The sequence below is a fragment of the Rana temporaria genome, chromosome 2 (assembly GCF_905171775.1).
Source record: "Rana temporaria chromosome 2, aRanTem1.1, whole genome shotgun sequence".
Classification (NCBI taxonomy): domain Eukaryota; kingdom Metazoa; phylum Chordata; class Amphibia; order Anura; family Ranidae; genus Rana; species Rana temporaria.
The window spans coordinates 102,217,616-102,235,505 of record NC_053490.1 but is presented as its reverse complement, the minus strand read 5'-3'; the positions used below and the strand labels follow the sequence as shown (position 1 = coordinate 102,235,505).

The window sequence follows — 17,890 nt, the reverse complement described above, 5'->3', positions numbered from 1 at the left end:
AAAGTATGGAAATTCTGAATTGACCTTTTATTTTAATGCTTATCTTCATAATCTAAGGCGCTAGATTGTGCTGTTTTAGAGTTTAATGTTCATCTGTCAAAAAAGATCAGGCAGTACTGTCATGACCAAGCCAATACTGCCAGTTTCAATGCCACACAGCTCCGTCCACTCCCACTTCCTATTGGTTTTGCAAGTCGCCCTAATCCAGAGTATCCAAAGGACACACCAAAGGAGGTTACTGCTGGTGAGTGATGACATCACAGCTTTTTTTTTTTAAAGAAGTTCCAAAGTTCTGGCGCAAGGTATAGCAAAATTACCTTACTGCTGCAACACAGATAAATATCACCAAATACCACCAACAACATTAAAATGAAAAAATTAAACAAAGGCCAATAGGCAATAATTGATAGCTAGCTATAACCAGTATCCTCTGGGGAGGGAATACACACAAATTCTCATACGTTTTGGTAACAGATGTCTGTTCTTAAAATGATAGATTACCCCCCACCACCACCAACAAAATGCCTATATATATGATGAACTGTGAGGTCAACGTCCACACTAGTTAACACCTTTTTTTAGTCTACACACTGCACCAAAGGAGGTTCAACATCGCTAAAGATACCTAAGCAAGGAGCAAAACCAAATGATTACATGGAGTTGTACTTAAAAGGGTTGTAAAGTTATTTATTTATTTTTTTAAATAACAAACATGTTCTACTTCCCTCCACTGTGCAGCTCGTTTTGCACAGAGTGGCCCCCAACCTGGTCTTCTGGGGTCCCTCGGTGGCTGTCTCGGCTCCTCCACGCAAGAACTCAACACCTTCATGCAAGCTTGCATGGTGATGAGTTCCTGCGGGCGTGCTCTCGTGATACAGCCGCAAGCTATTGCCGCTCACTGTATCACTCGGCCCCACCCCTGGCGCACCGCGTCATTGGATGTAATTGACAGCAGCGCAAGCCTATGGCTGCGCTGCTTTCAATGCATCCAGTGTAGCCAATCAACAGCCAGGCTCAGAAACGAGGAGAAAAAACATTTAAGTTTACAACCCCTTTAACTACTTAAGCCCCGGACAATTTTGTAGCTAAAGGACCAGGCCACTTTTTGCGATTCGGCACTGCGTCGCTTTAACTGACAATTGCGCGGTCATGCGACATGGCTCCCAAACAAAATTTGCGTCCTTTTTTTCCCACATATAGAGCTTTCTTTTAGTGTTATTTGATCACCTCTACAGTTTTTATTTTTTGCGCTATAAACAAAAATAGAGTGGCAATTTTCAATATATTTTACTTTTTGCTATAATAAATATCCCCCAAAAATATATAAAAAAACATTTTTTATCCTCAGTTTAGGCGATACGTATTCTTCTACATATTTTTGTAAAAAAAAAATCGAAATAGGCGTTTATTGATCGGTTTGCGCAAAAGTTATAGCACCCATAAAATAGGGGAGAGATTTATGGCATTTTTATTAATATTTTTTTTTAGTAGTAATGGTGGAGATCAGCGATTTTTATCGTGACTGCGACATTATGGTGGACACATCGGACACTTTTGACACATTTTTTGGACCATTGTAATTTTTACAGCGATCAGCACTATAAAAATGCACTGGTTACTGTGAAAATAACACTGGCAGTGAAGGGGTTAACCACTAGGTGGCGCTGTAGGGGTTAAGTGTGCCCTAGTGTCTGATTCTTACTATAAGGGGGTGTGGCCTGGCATGACACGTCACTGATTGTCATTCCCTATGACAGGGAACAGACGATCACTGCCACTGCCACTAGGAAGAGCAGGGAAAGGTTTGTTTACACTTACCTCTCCCCGTTCTTCAGCTCTGTGACCCGATCGCTGGACACCAGCGGCGTTCGGGTCCGCGGGTCCGGGCACCTAGCTCAGAACTGGGTCGCGACCCACGGCTGGGATCTTAAAGGAGACGTACCTGTACGCCCTTGTGCCCAGCCGTGCCAATCTGCCGACGTACATCGGCGTGCGGCGGTCCTTAAGTGGGTAAAGGGTTCACTTATACCACATCCATTGGGCTGCACTGAGCTTCTTTGTGCACCACAAAAAGTAAAACGATCGAGTATTGGCTTATATATTTTCATTTATTTTTTAGAAACGCTTCTAAACACAAACACGGCAAAACGCCGCTAGACGCGGCAAAACGGATGTTTTAAACGTGGGTTACTATCTGTCAAGTTAAATCAACCCCTTTAAAGTCAAATCAATGGTTGTATAATAATAATAAAAAACAAACAAAAAAAAATGTACAAACAGTAAACACATTTGTTTCTATTCAACTATAGTTCTTAATGTTTTCTTATTTGTATGCAGAAAAATGAATTGTTAATAAAACAATAATTATTATATATGCATGTGTATAGTTATAATAGCTAGAATAATAGATTCCCAAGACTGATGCCAATATAAATACTCATACATGTACCAAAACTATTTAAAGGTGGACTCCAGGCAGATACAGGGTACATAAAACATAATGCAGTTCTGTATTTATAACACATCAGGAAATGTTATAATACAAGTAGTCCAAGCACCTAAATTTGACTTGGTATCAGTCTCTCTCAGTCTGTCTGTGTAATTCGCTTTGGGCATTGGGCAATGGGCATTGGGCATTTTGGGCATTCGCTTTCACATTGCACTCAATTTAGTACCTTGTATGTCTCTGTGCTGTCATTGTGCTAAATCACTTTCCACTGATTTTGAACTTGGACAAACCAGGCTACACAATCAAGAATTGACCCATCGCATACACATCTATGACCCAATATGACCCATAGTTTATGAAACACTGTACTGAAGCTTTAGTCCACCCAAGTGTAATAATAAGTTATTAGTGGACACGGGTTGACCTAAAAAGCCCCTGGCTAGTAAATTTGTCTTGGATATGCCAACTGTAAAGCCCGCCGGGAATCCGGTATAAAGTCCGCCGGGAATCCCGACGGGAAAACCGAGAACCTGCTCGGTAAATTTCCCCATGTACACACGAGAGGTTTCCCCGCTGGGAAAACTGCGGGGAGAGCTTTGGCCAGGAATCCCAGCCGTGTGTATGCTCCCTCGCAGTGTCTCCCCATAGGAAAACTGCCGGGTTTAAAACCGCCGGGAATCCCGGCAGGAAAATAGAAAGCAGCCCTGTACACACGACCGGTTTTCCTGGCAGGAAAACTGCCAACAGAGCTTTTGGCTGGGAAAACCGGCCATGTGTATGCTTCCTCGCAGTTTTACCGACAGGAAAACTGCCGGGAATCCCGGTGGGAAAATAGAGAACCTGCTCTCTATTTTTCCGCTGGGATTCCCGGCGGTTTTAAACCCGGCATTTATCCTATGGGAAAAACCCTGCGAGGGAGCATACACTCGGCCGGGATTCCCGGCCAAAGCTCTCCCCGCAGTTTTCCAGACGGGAAAACCTATCGTGTGTACACGGGGAATGTTACCAAGCAGGTTCTCCATTTTCCCGTCGGGAATCCCGGCCGTGTGTACAGGACTAGCAGGTTCTCCATTTTCCCGCCGGGATTCCTGGCAGTTTTCCTGTTGGAAAAACTGCGAGGAAGCATACACACAGCCGGTTTTCCCGGCCAAAAGCTCTCTTGGCAGTTTTCCTGGCAGGAAAACCGGTCATGTGTAGAGGGCTTAAGATCTCAATATCATAAATTTGACTCTATTACTGTCCACCTAGGGTAAGAGTCTTCATAAAATAAAATACATTAAAATCCCAACCATGTGAGTGATACCCCCCCTTGCACTAACCAAGACAGGTGTAAGGCCCCGTACACACGACCAAGTTTATCGGCAGAATTCAGCCAGAAACTCGATCGGAGCCGTATTCTGCCGAGAAACCCACTTACACTTTCGGCCGAGGAAACCGACGAGGATCTCGTCGGGCCAAATAGAGAACATGTTCTCTATTTCCTCATTAGTCAACGGGGAAACTTGGCTCGCCGAGATCCTCGGCGGCTTCACAAGGAACTCGACGAGCAAAACGATGTGTTTTGCTCGTCGAGTTTCTCGGCCGTGTGTACGGGGCCTCAGACCTGAGTATTGAAGCACAGAGATCTCACCACAAGTGTCCCCAAGAGATTTAAGAAGCCTTCTGGTGGAATAACTCTCCAGCACCTACCAAAAACTGAGGGATTTGGCTGGGATATACTGACTCTTTAAGGTTACAGCATGAAGATGTTACTAATGTAAACATTAGGAAATATCCATAGATGGAGCAAACCTCTACCAATCTGTAGAAAAGCAGCCCATCGTATTTATGGAGAATCTGAGTCTTCTGAGAGTGTTTAGAGAAAAGAGACAGGAAGCTTACACTGTGTTATGTTTTATGTAGGATGATGGAAATTTGTGTATATACCGGGGCTGCCACTGCACATCACTTCTTCCTGAAGGACCCCTACAATCACGTCACTGACCGCAATGTCTCTCCGAGTATACACAGGACATAGCAGTGGCTGCGTTAGTAACAGACCCCCTCAGTTCTAACTCAGCTAAGCGAATACTCAACATAGTTTAATCCGTACACCCACCAGGACAGGCCTTCCCCAACCACACTCTTGCTATTCATATTTATGTGCAGAAGGAGTTATTAAAGGGCCTCTTTGTGTACGCAGATTGTGAAGGCCAAAAAGTCAGATTTATCTACATACAGGGATGCAAAATACTTCTCCTTCGTCTTTACAGAGGGTAGCCAAATGCACGCTGACATCTTCGTAAGGCTAATGGGTTGGGAGACATAGGGGTAGATTCAGAAAGAGGTTACGCTGGCGTATCTATTGATACGCCGCGTAACTTCTAAGATGCTCCGGCGTATCTTTTTTCTGTATTCAGAAAACAAGATACGCCGGAATTTGGCTAAGATCCAAATGGCGTAAGTCTCTTACGCCGTTGTATCTTAGTTGCATATTTACGCTGGCCGCTAGGTGGCGCTTCTGTAGATTTACGCGAGGAATATGCAAATTAGGTAGATACGCCGATTCAGAAACGTACGTCCACCTGGCGCATTTTTTTACGTAGTTTACGTTAGGCTTTTTCCGGCGTAAAGTTACCCCTGCTATATGAGGCGTATCCTATGTTAAGTATGGACGTCGAGCCAGCGTCAAATTTTCCGGCGATTACGTCGTTTGCGTAAGTCGTTCGCGAATAGGGCTGTGCGTAATTTACGCTCACGTCGAAAGCATTGGCTTTTTGCGTGTTAATTTGGAGCATGCGCACTGGGTTACGTTCACGGACGGCGCATGCGCCGTTAGTCAAAAACGTCATTTACATGGGGTCATGTTTTACTTACATAAAACATGCCCACCTCTTCACAATTTGAATTAGGCGCGCTTACGCCGGCAGATTTACGCTACGCCGCCGTAACTTAGGGTGCAGGTTCTTGGTGAATACAGAACCTGCCTCACTAAGTTACAGAGGTGTAGCGTATCTGAGATACGCTACGCCCGCAGAAATTTACGCCAATCTACCTGAATCTACCCCATAGGGTTCAATATACTAATGGTTACCGTATGCGATAACACGGTCATGACCTTTTTTGCATAAATAATCGCATGGGGGTAAAAAAATGTTTAATTCACTAAAAGAAACGATTGTGCGATATTTAACACTAAATAAAAATGTGCCGGTAAATATTGCAGAAAATCGGAACACCAGGGTTTTGCTGCCAGTATCACATGCAGTATTTTGTCAGAAACAGTGTTGGCGGTCCCCCCGCCAAATAGCTGGTTTTTAAGGAGCGGGCCAGGGATGCCGGGCGCCGTGTCCTTAACAAAGGATGACTCAGTAATTCCCGGTATATTTTCTTTATATTCAGCGGTCGACAGGGAACCCGCTGGCAGATGTTAAGGATGCGGCGGCTGGCTTCCCAGCCTGCTCAACCAGCTCAATGCGATAAATTATCGCATGAAAATATGCGATAATTACCACATTATCAAAACTTTAACGCAGTAGTTATTTACCACACAATTCTTAGTGAATTGAACATTTTATCAATTGTTTCCACATGTGTTATTTTATCACATTTTTTTCAGCATTATTTAACTCTTAAGCCCTGTACACACGATCGGTTTGTCTGATGAAAATGGACCGTTTTCATCGGACAAACCGATCGTGTGTGGGCCCCATTTTTTTCCATCGGTGAAAAAAAAATAGAACCTGTTTTAAATTTTTCCTATGGTTAAAAAAACGATAGAAAAAAAACGATCGTCTGTGGAGAAGTCCATCGGTCAAAAATCCACACATGCTCAGAATCAAGTTGACGCATGCTCGGAAGCATTGAACTTCATTTTTCTCAGTGTTTTACATCACCGCGTTGGACACGGTCACATTTTTAACCGATAGTGTGTAGGCAAGAGTGATGAAAGTCAGCTTCATCGGATATCCGACGAAAAAAATCCATCGGATTAGATTCCATCAGATATCCGATCGTGTGTACAGGGCTTAAGTGATGTGACCCCACATTCCCATACTTAGTCACATCTGGATCTGCCACTGATTACTATGCAACTCAAGTAAGAATCCACAGAAGGGCTGTTTATGTTCAGCCCCGTTCACATCGGTGCGATTTGACCTGTCAAATCTGTGCCTATTGCCGGCAATAGGAGCATCCCAATTGGTGCGACGCTGACTTTGCGTCACTGCACTGATTTCCAAAAGTAGTTTTTGCACTACTTTTGGTGACTTTGGGGGTGATTTCAATAGACATCTGTGCATGAACACGCACAGATATCTTTCAAGTCGCCCCCAAAGTCAGAATGAAATGCGGTTTTGAAAATCGTACAAGTTCATGTGAACTTGCATAATTTCGAAAGCCGTGTTCAGTGTGAACGAGGGTTTAGTGTTACTAAACTCAATTTTTTTTTAATTAAAATAACAAACATGTTTATACTTACCTGCTCTGTGCAGAGGTATTGCTCAGAGCGACCCTCGATCCTCCTCTTCTGGGATCCCCGGGGGTGATCTTGGCTCCACCTCTTCTTCTGCGGGACTACCATAGCCAGCCGCTGGCTATGTGGAGAGGTAGTCCCCGCGCTACCGAGCTGTGTTTCAATGGAGCCGCGCTCCATAGATTTACACAGCGGGACATAGGCCCGCCCCACTTCCTCTGATTGACAGCAGAAAGAGCCAATGACTCCTGCTGCTGCTTGAAGGCTGTGTAAGGAGGAAAGAGGGGAGAATAGATGCAGCCGTGCACCGCGCTGATCTCTTCTCCCCTCTCTTCCCCTTCACACAGGGAAGTGGGGGCAGAGGGGCACGGAAACATTTTTTTACCTTAATGCAAGCAATGCATTAAAGCGGAAGTAAACCCATCTATTTGATAGTTTAAAAAAAACAGTTAACATTCCCGGCATGCCGGAAATGCTAGATGTCACATTTGCTTGTGCTCTCAACCAAACTGTCAAACCATCCAATGGCTGGTTTCATAACTGATCACATGTGCAGCATCGTGGCAGTTGCAGTTTAAACAGAGGCCAAGATGGCCGCTTCCTTGGCTGAAAACAATAGGAGGGGATACTTCCACTTTAAGGAAAAAAAAGTTTTTAGGTTCAGTAACACTTTAAGCTCAGTTTGTCATTACATGTCCAGTTTTTCTCCTAGTAAAATACAGTTACTGTGTTGCCTATGAAAGCCAGGTTCAAAGCACTCATAAACATGCTATCATGAGCTGCTAAAATGTAACAGTCACAGATCTTTTATATTCCTGTAAAATGTCTGTCACTTTTTTTAGTCTTTTTTTTTCTTTGTTTTTATCAGGTGATCCCATCAATAAGAGCCCATTCACAGTAGGAATCGCACAGGAACACAGCGGTTCTTATGTAATTCACATGCAGTTCTGTGCAGTATGATTTCAGCCCTATTCATTTTGAATAGGCTGAAATTGCACCAAAAGTAGCGCATGCACTTCTTGTAAAACGCACAGCAACCACATCACATGGTAATTTTGTACCATACAATCCAGTGCAGGCCGTTTGCGTCGTACATTTTGCACTGACCCCCGCGGCTGATCGCAAGGGCAGTGCGATTAGAATGCGGTGTGGAAAGCCGCACAGGAGCTTTAACGCACTGTATTCTAGTGTGAATGGGCCCTAAGTCTGTTCATTTTCAACGTCCTTTAACAGACCAAGCTGTCCCGCAAAAATGGCAGTTAGAAGGTTGAGACAAACCATTTACCACTGACAGGGTTGCTTGTAATGGTCAACGATTATCGCAAAAAAAAACAGTTTGTTGTAACTGCTTATAAAGTAGAGATTAGCTTTAATTTGTTAATCAAGTCATCTAAATGTACTAATGCATCTTGCACATCCAAAAAACGTGATGTTAGAATATAGTGTTTCTGACACTGTCTGTAAAAAATGTACAGTTCTGTAAAGCAACTTACTGTATTTATTGGTGTATAACACTCACTTTTTCACCCTGAAAATCGGTTGCAAATACCGTATTTATCGCGGTATAACGCGCTCCCGCGTATACCGCGCACCCCTAAAGTTGCCCCGAATCCTGTGGAAATTTTTTTTTTTGTACTTACAGTTTTGGTGTCTTGCGCGGCATCCATCGGCGGCCTTGTCGGGTCCGGCGTCCGTCTGCGGCTTCGGGTGTCCTCTTCGTCGGGTCCGGCGTCCGTCTGCGGCTTCGGGTGTCCTCTTCGTCGGGTCCGGCGTCCTTCTGCGGCTTCGGGTGTCCTCTTCGTCGGGTCCGGCGTCCGTCTGCGGCTTCGGGTGTCCTCTTCGTCGGGTCCGGCGTCCTTCTGCGGCGTCGTCGCGTCCTCCCCGCTCGTTTCCCGCGCTGAGTTTGAATACTGCGCCGACATATACAGAGCGCAGTACACTCGTGTATTGTCGGCAATGCTCGGCTACCCGCGCTGACGTCCTGTACGTCCAGGACGTCAGCGCGGGAGGAGCCGAGACTGCCTGACAATACACGAGTGTACTGCGCTCAGTATATGTCGGCGAAGTATTCAAACTCGGCGCGGGAAAGCGGGTATCGGTGTATACCGCACACCCACGATTTTGCCCTGATTTTCAGGGCAAAAAAGTGCGCGGTATACGCCGATAAATACGGTAGTGTGTGCGTGTTATGCGCTGACACTACAATTTGGGCTGCATCTGAGAGAACGGGGGGGGTGGGGGGGGCGAGACGAGCGCCATCAGATTACATACAGTGAGAACCTCCTGTTTACTCAGTAGTCTTTGTAATAGGAAGTCCCATCTCCTGGGCCGGTATTGGACCAGTGTTCTGTCTATCATAGAAGCTGGTCCAGGAGGTGGAACTTTGTATTAAAGGAGTTGTAAATAAAATAAATGTTTTTGCTGAAATGACTGTTTACAGGGTATAGAGACATAATAGTTGACTGATTCCTTTTAAAAATGATTAAAAATAGATAAAAATCAATCATATAATGTACCTGTAGTTTCTAGTTTCGTTTTTGCCTGTTGTTTCCTGCCTCTGCTGTACAGAGCCACAGAGCCAATACAGGGCAGTGATGGTTTGGAAAACGAAACTGATTGGTACTGAGGGGTTTTAGACACACAGTAATCACACCACCTTTATTAGTGACCACAGAGAGAAAGCTCCCAATACTGTGGTTATCAGGAAACAGACAACCAGGAAGTGTGGAGATCAGAGAAGAATTACAGCAACTTGAGAGCAAAAACAAACAATGAGGACATGAAAACAGCACTGCATTAAGATAAAGGAAGCTATTAAGATAAAAAAAAAATTCCTTTACAAGCCCTTTAAGGAGGCCGCCAAGTAAACAGGAGATTCTCTCTGTATGTAATCTGATGGCGCTCATCCCGCCCCCCTCCCTGAGATGGGCTGCATTAATGGCAATGGGGAGGCTGCAGATGGGCATTGCTCAAGCTGCATTGATGGGCAATTGTGAAGCTGCAGATGGGCACTGATGAAGCTGTATTGATGGGCAATTTTGAGGTTGCTGCTGGGCATTGATCAGCCTGCATTGATGGGCACTAACCCTTATTTTGCTTCAAAGTTCTTTATTTAAAATGTAATTTTTTTTTTCTGAGACTTCCCTCTTAAAATGAAGGTGCGTGTTATATGCCGATAAATACAGTACATCTTAAAGGCATCTCCATAAAATGTATGTTAGAGGGTTGATGTTTTTTCCATTCTGCCCCCGAAATCAGAATGTCATTGGGAAATTCCCTCACAGACTTCAATAGGGTTTGCAGCTAAATTTAGGCTTCATGGATTTCCAGCAGGATTCAATGAATTCCCACAAATTAAACCAGAGCAGATTTTCTTGTTTTCTTTTTTTTATCTATCCCCAGTATAGTAAGAAGCAAATATGGCCACTTCATGTACATTCACCATTAGAGACTTTACACAAAACATGGTTTTATTTTAACATTAACACATAATAAATGATTAAGATTCATTTGTTTCTTAGTAAGGTTGAATAAAACAAGCCTGTCTATTTCAGAAAATAGTAAAAAAAAAAATCAACTTATCTCTTGTTCAAGTTTTACTAAAAAAAAAAATACATTAAAGGACTATACATTTCTTTTAAAGCACCCTTCAGCTCCTGTCTGTGAGTGCTGGATAACAGTCTTTATATGATTGCTAATTGTAGCTTTGTTTACATCCTTTGGTACTCCTGATAAGAGAAGTGTATTCCAAGAGACAATAGATGACAAGGCCGGTGCTACCACTAGGCAAACTAGGCAGCCACCCAGGGCGCCCTGCTGCCTAGGGTGCCCTGCCACTGGTGTTATTACTCTCTTCTCTCTGCAGCAAGCAACTAAGTCTGAGGCCTCATACACATGACCGAGAATCTCGTCGTGAAAGAAACATTGGACCGGATTCAGAAAGAATCGCGTATCTTTCTGCGGGCGTAGCGAATCTCATATGCGATACGCCACCGTAACTAAGTCAGGCGAGTACCGTATTCAGAAACAATTTGCGTCCTTAGTTACGGTGGCGTAGCGTATATGGGCCGGCGTAAGCCCGCCTAATTTAAACTAGGCTGGTAGTGGGCGTGTTGTATGTAAATGATTCGTGACCCCACGTAAATGACGCGCTTTACGAACGGCGCATGCGCGCGCATGCTCAGTATCACGTCGAATTTTCTCCCTAAGATACGTCGGCTCAATGTTTAGGCGACGTGAACGTAACCTACGCCCATCCCCATTCACGGACGACTTACGTAAACGACGTAAAATACGACGCTGTTCCGATGTTTCCGATGTCCATACCTAACATGACATACCCCTGCTTTATGAGGGGTAAAGTTAAGCCGGACCGACCCCTTACGTAAACGGCGTATATAGATGCGCCGGACGGAACTACATTTGTGAATCGGCGTATCTAGGTCATTTGCATATTCGACGCAGAAATCAACGGAAGCGCCACCTAGCGGCCAGCATAAATATGCCCCCCAAGATACGACGGCGTAGGAGACTTACGCCGCTCATATCTTGGCAACCCTGAGGCGTATCTGATTCTTTGAATCAGGCGCCAAGATACGACGGCACACACTAAGACTTACGACGGTATATCTGGAGATACCCGTCGTAAATTTTTTCTGAATTCGGCCCATAGTTTTCCTCGACGAGAATCTTGTCAAGCTTTCCTTGCATACACACTGTCAAGACAAAATCTCGTTGTTCTCAAACGCGGTGACGTACAACACGTACGACGGCACTATAAAGGGGAAGTTCCATTCCACTGGTGCCACCCTTGGGGCTGCTTTTACTAATCTCGTGTTACTGCATGTTAAGTAAAAGTTTGGTGAGAGACGATTTGCGCTTTTCAGTCTGTTACAGTGTGACGAATGTGCTATCTCCATTACGAACGCTACTTTTACCGAAGGTGCGCTCCCGTCTCATACTTTATTCTGAGCATGCGCGGGTTTCTAAGCATACACACAAACGCGTTTCTCGTCGTAAACCAGCCCAACGAGAAACACGACGAGGAAATTGAGACTCCCGACGAGAAAAAAGAGAGCATGTTTTCTTTTTTTCTCGTCGAGATCCACAACAGTTTTCTCGACGAAAAACATACACACGACCGTTTTCCTCTGCAAAAAAGCTCTCCCACAAAGTTTCTTGATGGATTTTGTCGAGGAAAACGGTCGTGTGTACGAGGCCTCAGCATCAGCAGGCAGCCACTGCTCTGTCCACACATTGGGGGTTATTTACGAAAGGAAAATCCACTTTGCACTATAAGTGCAAACTACAAGTGCAAAGGGCACTTGGAAGTGCAGTCACTGTAAATCTGATTGGTAGATCTGAAAGGAGGGGAAGCTCTGCTGATTTTATTATCCAATCATGTGCAAGCTAAAATTCTGTTTTTTATTTTCCTTTGTATGTCCCCCCTCGGATCTACAGTGACTGCATTTCTAAGTGTACTTTCAGTGCAATTTCAAGTGCACTTGTAGTTTGCACTTGTAGTGCAAAGTGGATTTGCCGTTAGTAAATAACCCCCATAGTGTCAGAGACGCAGCGGAGGACTGTGTCTGTGTCCCGACTCCCGAATGAATGGAAGCAAGCAAACATTCATTGATGGGCGCTGGTAGGCTGCATTGGTGGGCGCTGGTAGGCTTAATTTGATGGGCGCTGGTAGGCTTAATTTTATGGGCGCTGGTAGGCTACATTTGATGTTCGCTGGTAGGCTACATTTGATGGGCGCCGGTAGGCTACATTTATGGGCGCTGGTGAGGCTGCATTGATGGGCGCTGGTGAGGCTGCATTGATGGGCGCTGGTGAGGCTGCATTTGATGAGTGCTGGTGGGCTGCGTATGATGGGCGCTTCATTAAAAAGGCAGGGTATACACGGGCAGGGCTAAAGGGAGGGGCAGAAAAAATAGGTTTTGTCTTGGGTGTCCAAAATCCTTGTACCGGACCTGATAGAATATGCTGTATATATCTATGTGCCATCCATATGTAAATGCACAAAGCTACTCTTACCTTGGGGGGAGCACTAAAAAAATGATAGGGATTCGGGATGATAGGGGTGTACACTGCCTATATTAATGTGCCATCTGTCGGTGTATGTATGGTGCTACTCTTATCTTTGTTAGGGCACTAAAGAAATCCAATAGACACTAAAGGAGTACATGGTCTTTTATCTAAAGGAGTACATGATCTTTTATCCGGGGGCGTACACTAAATACATCTAGGGACGATAGGGGAGTACACTGTCTATGTGCCATCTATATGTACAGTATGTGCACGATGATACTCTTATTTTTGGGTGATCATTAAAGAAATTTGGGGACATCATCTTCTTCCCATCCCCTCTATACCCATCTCCCATCCAGACTGAACACTGACACCAAGCAGAGCTTCCTCTCCCATCCGTCATGTACAATAATACTGGGGCAAATATTTATATAATCATATCCATCTATTATAATAGTAATAAATACTAATATTGTAGTACTAATAATACAAATAGATTTCTCATCACATGTTAGAAAAAAAAAATAGTGTCCCAAACTTTAACAAGTTGTATCTGGGAATGCGATGAAAATTGAGGCCAGATACTGATGACAGACTCCGCAGACTCCGCCCACACACAATCCGGTGGGTTTATAAAAGGACAAATAGACGTTCAATTTGCAAGGGAATTTGCTTCCAGAATTTAGTAAATAACTTTGCTTTCTAAAGAACATCCATTTACATGTAAGGAGAAAAAAAACACACTTTTTTTTCTTGCACATGATTGGATGATGAAAGTTAGCAGAGCTTCCCCCCATTTACTAAGCTCTGGAGCAAATGCCCTTACAAAGTGCACAGTAACCCCTAAGTGTCCCAGCAATACCCCCCCCCCCCATATTGGATACGTCAGAGATCACATCTGTACAATTATTAGGAGAGGGATCCAGACCAATCAATCCTTCCTATGTGTGCAGTATGGCCTATATTGGATATGTCAGCCCCCCTCTATATTGGATATGTCAGCCCCCCTCTATATTGGATATGTCAGCCCCCCTCTATATTGGATATGTCAGCCCCCCTCTATATTGGATATGTCAGCCCCCCTCTATATTGGATATGTCAGCCCCCCTCTATATTGGATATGTCAGCCCCCCTCTATATTGGATATGTCAGCCCCCCTCTATATTGGATATGTCAGCCCCCCTCTATATTGGATATGTCAGCCCCCCTCTATATTGGATATGTCAGCCCCCCTCTATATTGGATATGCCAGCCCCCCTCTACATTGGATATGTCAGCCCCCCTCTATATTGGATATGTCAGCCCCCCCTCTATATTGGATATGTCAGCCCCCCTCTATATTGGATATGTCAGCCCCCCCTCTACATTGGATATGTCAGCCCCCCCTCTATATTGGATATGTCAGCCCCCCTCTATATTGGATATGTCAGCCCCCCTCTATATTGGATATGTCAGCCCCCCTCTATATTGGATATGTCAGCCCCCCTCTATATTGGATATGTCAGCCCCCCTCTATATTGGATATGTCACCCCCCCTATATTGGATATGTCAGCCCCCCCTCTATATTGGATATGTCAGCCCCCCCTCTATATTGGATATGTCAGCCCCCCCCCTATATTGGATATGTCAGTCCCCCTCTATATTGGATATGTCAGCCCCCCTCTATATTGGATATGTCAGCCCCCCTCTATATTGGATATGTCAGCCCCCCTCTATATTGGATATGTCAGCCCCCCCTCTATATTGGATATGTCAGCCCTCCCCCTATATTGGATATGTCAGCCCCCCCTCTATATTGGATATGTCAGTCCCCCTCTATATTGGATTTGTCAGCCTCCCCTCTATATTGGATATGTCAGCCCCCCTCTATATTGGATATGTCAGCCCCCCCTCTATATTGGATATGTCAGCCCCCCTCTACATTGGATATGTCAGCCCCCCCTCTATATTGGATATGTTAGCCCCCCTCTATATTGGATATGTCAGCCCCCCTCTATATTGGATATGTCAGCCCCCTTCTATATTGGATATGTCAGCCCCCCTCTATATTGGATATGTCAGCCCCCCTCTACATTGGATATGTCAGCCCCCCCTCTATATTGGATATGTCAGCCCCCCTCTATATTGGATATGTCAGCCCCCCTCTACATTGGATATGTCAGCCCCCCCTCTATATTGGATATGTCAGCCCCCCCTCCTCTATATTGGATATGTCAGCTCCCCCCTCTATATTGGATATGTCAGCCCCCCCCCTCCTCTATATTGGATATGTCAGCCCCCCTCTATATTGGATATGTCAGCCCCCCCCCTCTATATTGGATATGTTAGCCTCCCCCCTATATTGGATATGTCAGCCCCCCCTCTATATTGGATATGTCAGCCCCCCCTCTATATTGGATATGTCAGCCCCCCCCCTTTATATTGGATATGTCAGCCCCCCCCCCCCCCCCTATATTGGATATGTCAGCCCCCCCCCTCTCTATATTGGATATGTCAGGGATCACATTTGTACAATTAATAGGAGAGGGTTTGGTCCCAGCAATCCCCCCCTATATTGGATATGTCAGGGATGTCACATCTGTACAATTATTAGGAGCCAGAGAGGGATCAGTCCCATCAATCCTTCCCATGTGTGTTGTATGTCAGGGATCACATCTGTACAATTATCAGGAGAGGGATCAGTCCCACCAATCGAACCCCCCCCCCCCTATATTAGATATGTCAGGGATCACATCTGTACAATAAATAGGAGAGGGATCAGTCCCACCAATCCAATCCTCCCCTATATTGGATAAATCAGGGATCACATCTGTACAATTATTAGGATAGGGATCAGTCCCAGCAATCCAATCCTTCCCTATGATGGATATGTCAGGGATCACATCTGTATACAAGTTGGATAGGAATCAGTCCCACCAATCCAATCCTCCCCTATATTAGATATATCAGGGATCACATCTGTATAGAAGTTGGATAGGGATCAGTCCCACCTCCATCATCTCCTGATCGCAGTGCCCCCATACACCATACAATCCAATCCTACCATGTCTTCATTACACAGAACACATGTCAAGGTCCCTGAAAACTTGCCCAAAGTCCCCCAAGTAGGAGGACACTTCCAGCCCTGAACAGGTTAATGTAGGGAATTCGGGACTAGGTGACCCCGCTGCTGCCCCGGGTTGTCGTGTGCAGATGTGGAGGGCTGCATGGAGTCAGTAGTACCTCGGTCAGATGCATTGTCCTCTTGTTCCGTCCAGTCTCCGGTCCTCTCACCGCGCTGCTCCCCGCACAGCCCATACAGAACGAATAGCATGACCCGACACCGGGCACTCCGCACCGCACTCCGCTATACAGTCCGCACTCTGCTGGACAGCGAGCACAGCTCCGCCTAGGGGCGGGAGAGGAGGCTGCACCCTTCACCTCTCACTGCCTGCACAATGTCTGTCCTGTCACTCTCCATTATATAATGTCAGGTCACTCCGTGTGCTGCTCTATCTCACCCCGACATTGTCTATATACAGTGATCACTCCATGTATTTATCATTTCATATATATATATATATATATATATATATATATATATATATATATATATATATATATATACTCACCGGCCACTTTATTAGGCACAAGTAGCAAGTACTTGGTTGGACCTCCTTTTGCCTTCAGAACTGTCTTAATTCTCCGTGGCATAGATTCAACAAGGTGTTGGAAACATTCCTCAGAGATTTTGGTCCATATGGACATGATAGCATCATTCAGTTGCTGCAAATTTGTCGGCTGCACATCCAGTGGCGGCTGGTGCTCAACATTTTAGGGGGGGGGGGGGGGTGCAAACAAACTAAAAAAAACATCAAGTGCAGCCACTGTGCCCATCAAACACAGCTACTGTGCCCATCAATTGCCGCCACTGTGCCCATCAAACACAGCTACTGTGCTCATCAATTGCCACCACTGTGCCATTAAACGTAGCCACTGTGCCCATCAAACACAGCCACTGTGCCATCAAACACAGCCACTGTGCCCATCAAACACAGCTACTGTGCTCATAAATTGCCACCACTGTGCCATCAAACACAGTCACTGTGCCCATCAAACGCTGCTACTGTGCCCATCAAACACAGCTACTGTGCTCATCAATTGCCGCCACTGTGCCCATCAAACACAGCTACTGTGCTCATCAATTGCCGCCACTGTGCCCATCAAACACAGCTACTGTGCTCATCAATTGCTGCCACTGTGCCCATCAAACACAGCTACTGTGCTCATCAATTGCCACCACTGTGCCATCAAACGTAGCCACTGTGCCCATCAATTGCCACCACTGTGCCATCAAACACAGCCACTGTGCCCATCAAACACAGCTACTGTGCTCATCAATTGCCACCACTGTGCCATCAAACACAGTCACTGTGCCCATCAAACGCTGCTACTGTGCCCATCAAACACAGCTACTGTGCTCATCAATTGCCGCCACTGTGCCCATCAAACACAGCTACTGTGCTCATCAATTGCCGCCACTGTGCCCATCAAACACAGCTACTGTGCTCATCAATTGCCGCCACTGTGCCCATCAAACACAGCTACTGTGCTCATCAATTGCCGCCACTGTGCCCATCAAACACAGCTACTGTGGTCATCAATTGCCACCACTGTGCCATCAAACGTAGCCACTGTGCCCATCAATTGCCACCACTGTGCCATCAAACACAGCCACTGTGCCCATCAAACACAGCTACTGTGCTCATAAATTGCCACCACTGTGCCATCAAACACAGTCACTGTGCCCATCAAACACAGCTACTGTGCTCATCAATTGCCACCACTGTGCCATCAAACGTAGCCACTGTGCCCATCAATTGCCACCACTGTGTCATCAAACACAGCCATTGTGCCCATCAAACACAGCTACTGTGCTCATCAATTGCCACCACTGTGCCATCAAACACAGCCA

At 45.4% G+C, this 17,890-nt stretch overlaps 1 protein-coding gene across 1 annotated transcript in view; it reads right to left on the bottom strand.

Annotated features, from left to right (window-relative positions):
- The window catches only part of TNS2 (tensin 2), a 272,141-nt gene extending 255,851 nt beyond the window's left edge, over positions 1-16,290 (bottom strand). Inside the window, 1 exon segment of the mRNA XM_040340630.1 lies at positions 16,159-16,290. Within this exon segment, the coding sequence (XP_040196564.1) occupies positions 16,159-16,233 (75 nt within the window). The 5' untranslated portion in view covers positions 16,234-16,290.
- Between the last annotated feature and the right edge of the window lie 1,600 nt (positions 16,291-17,890).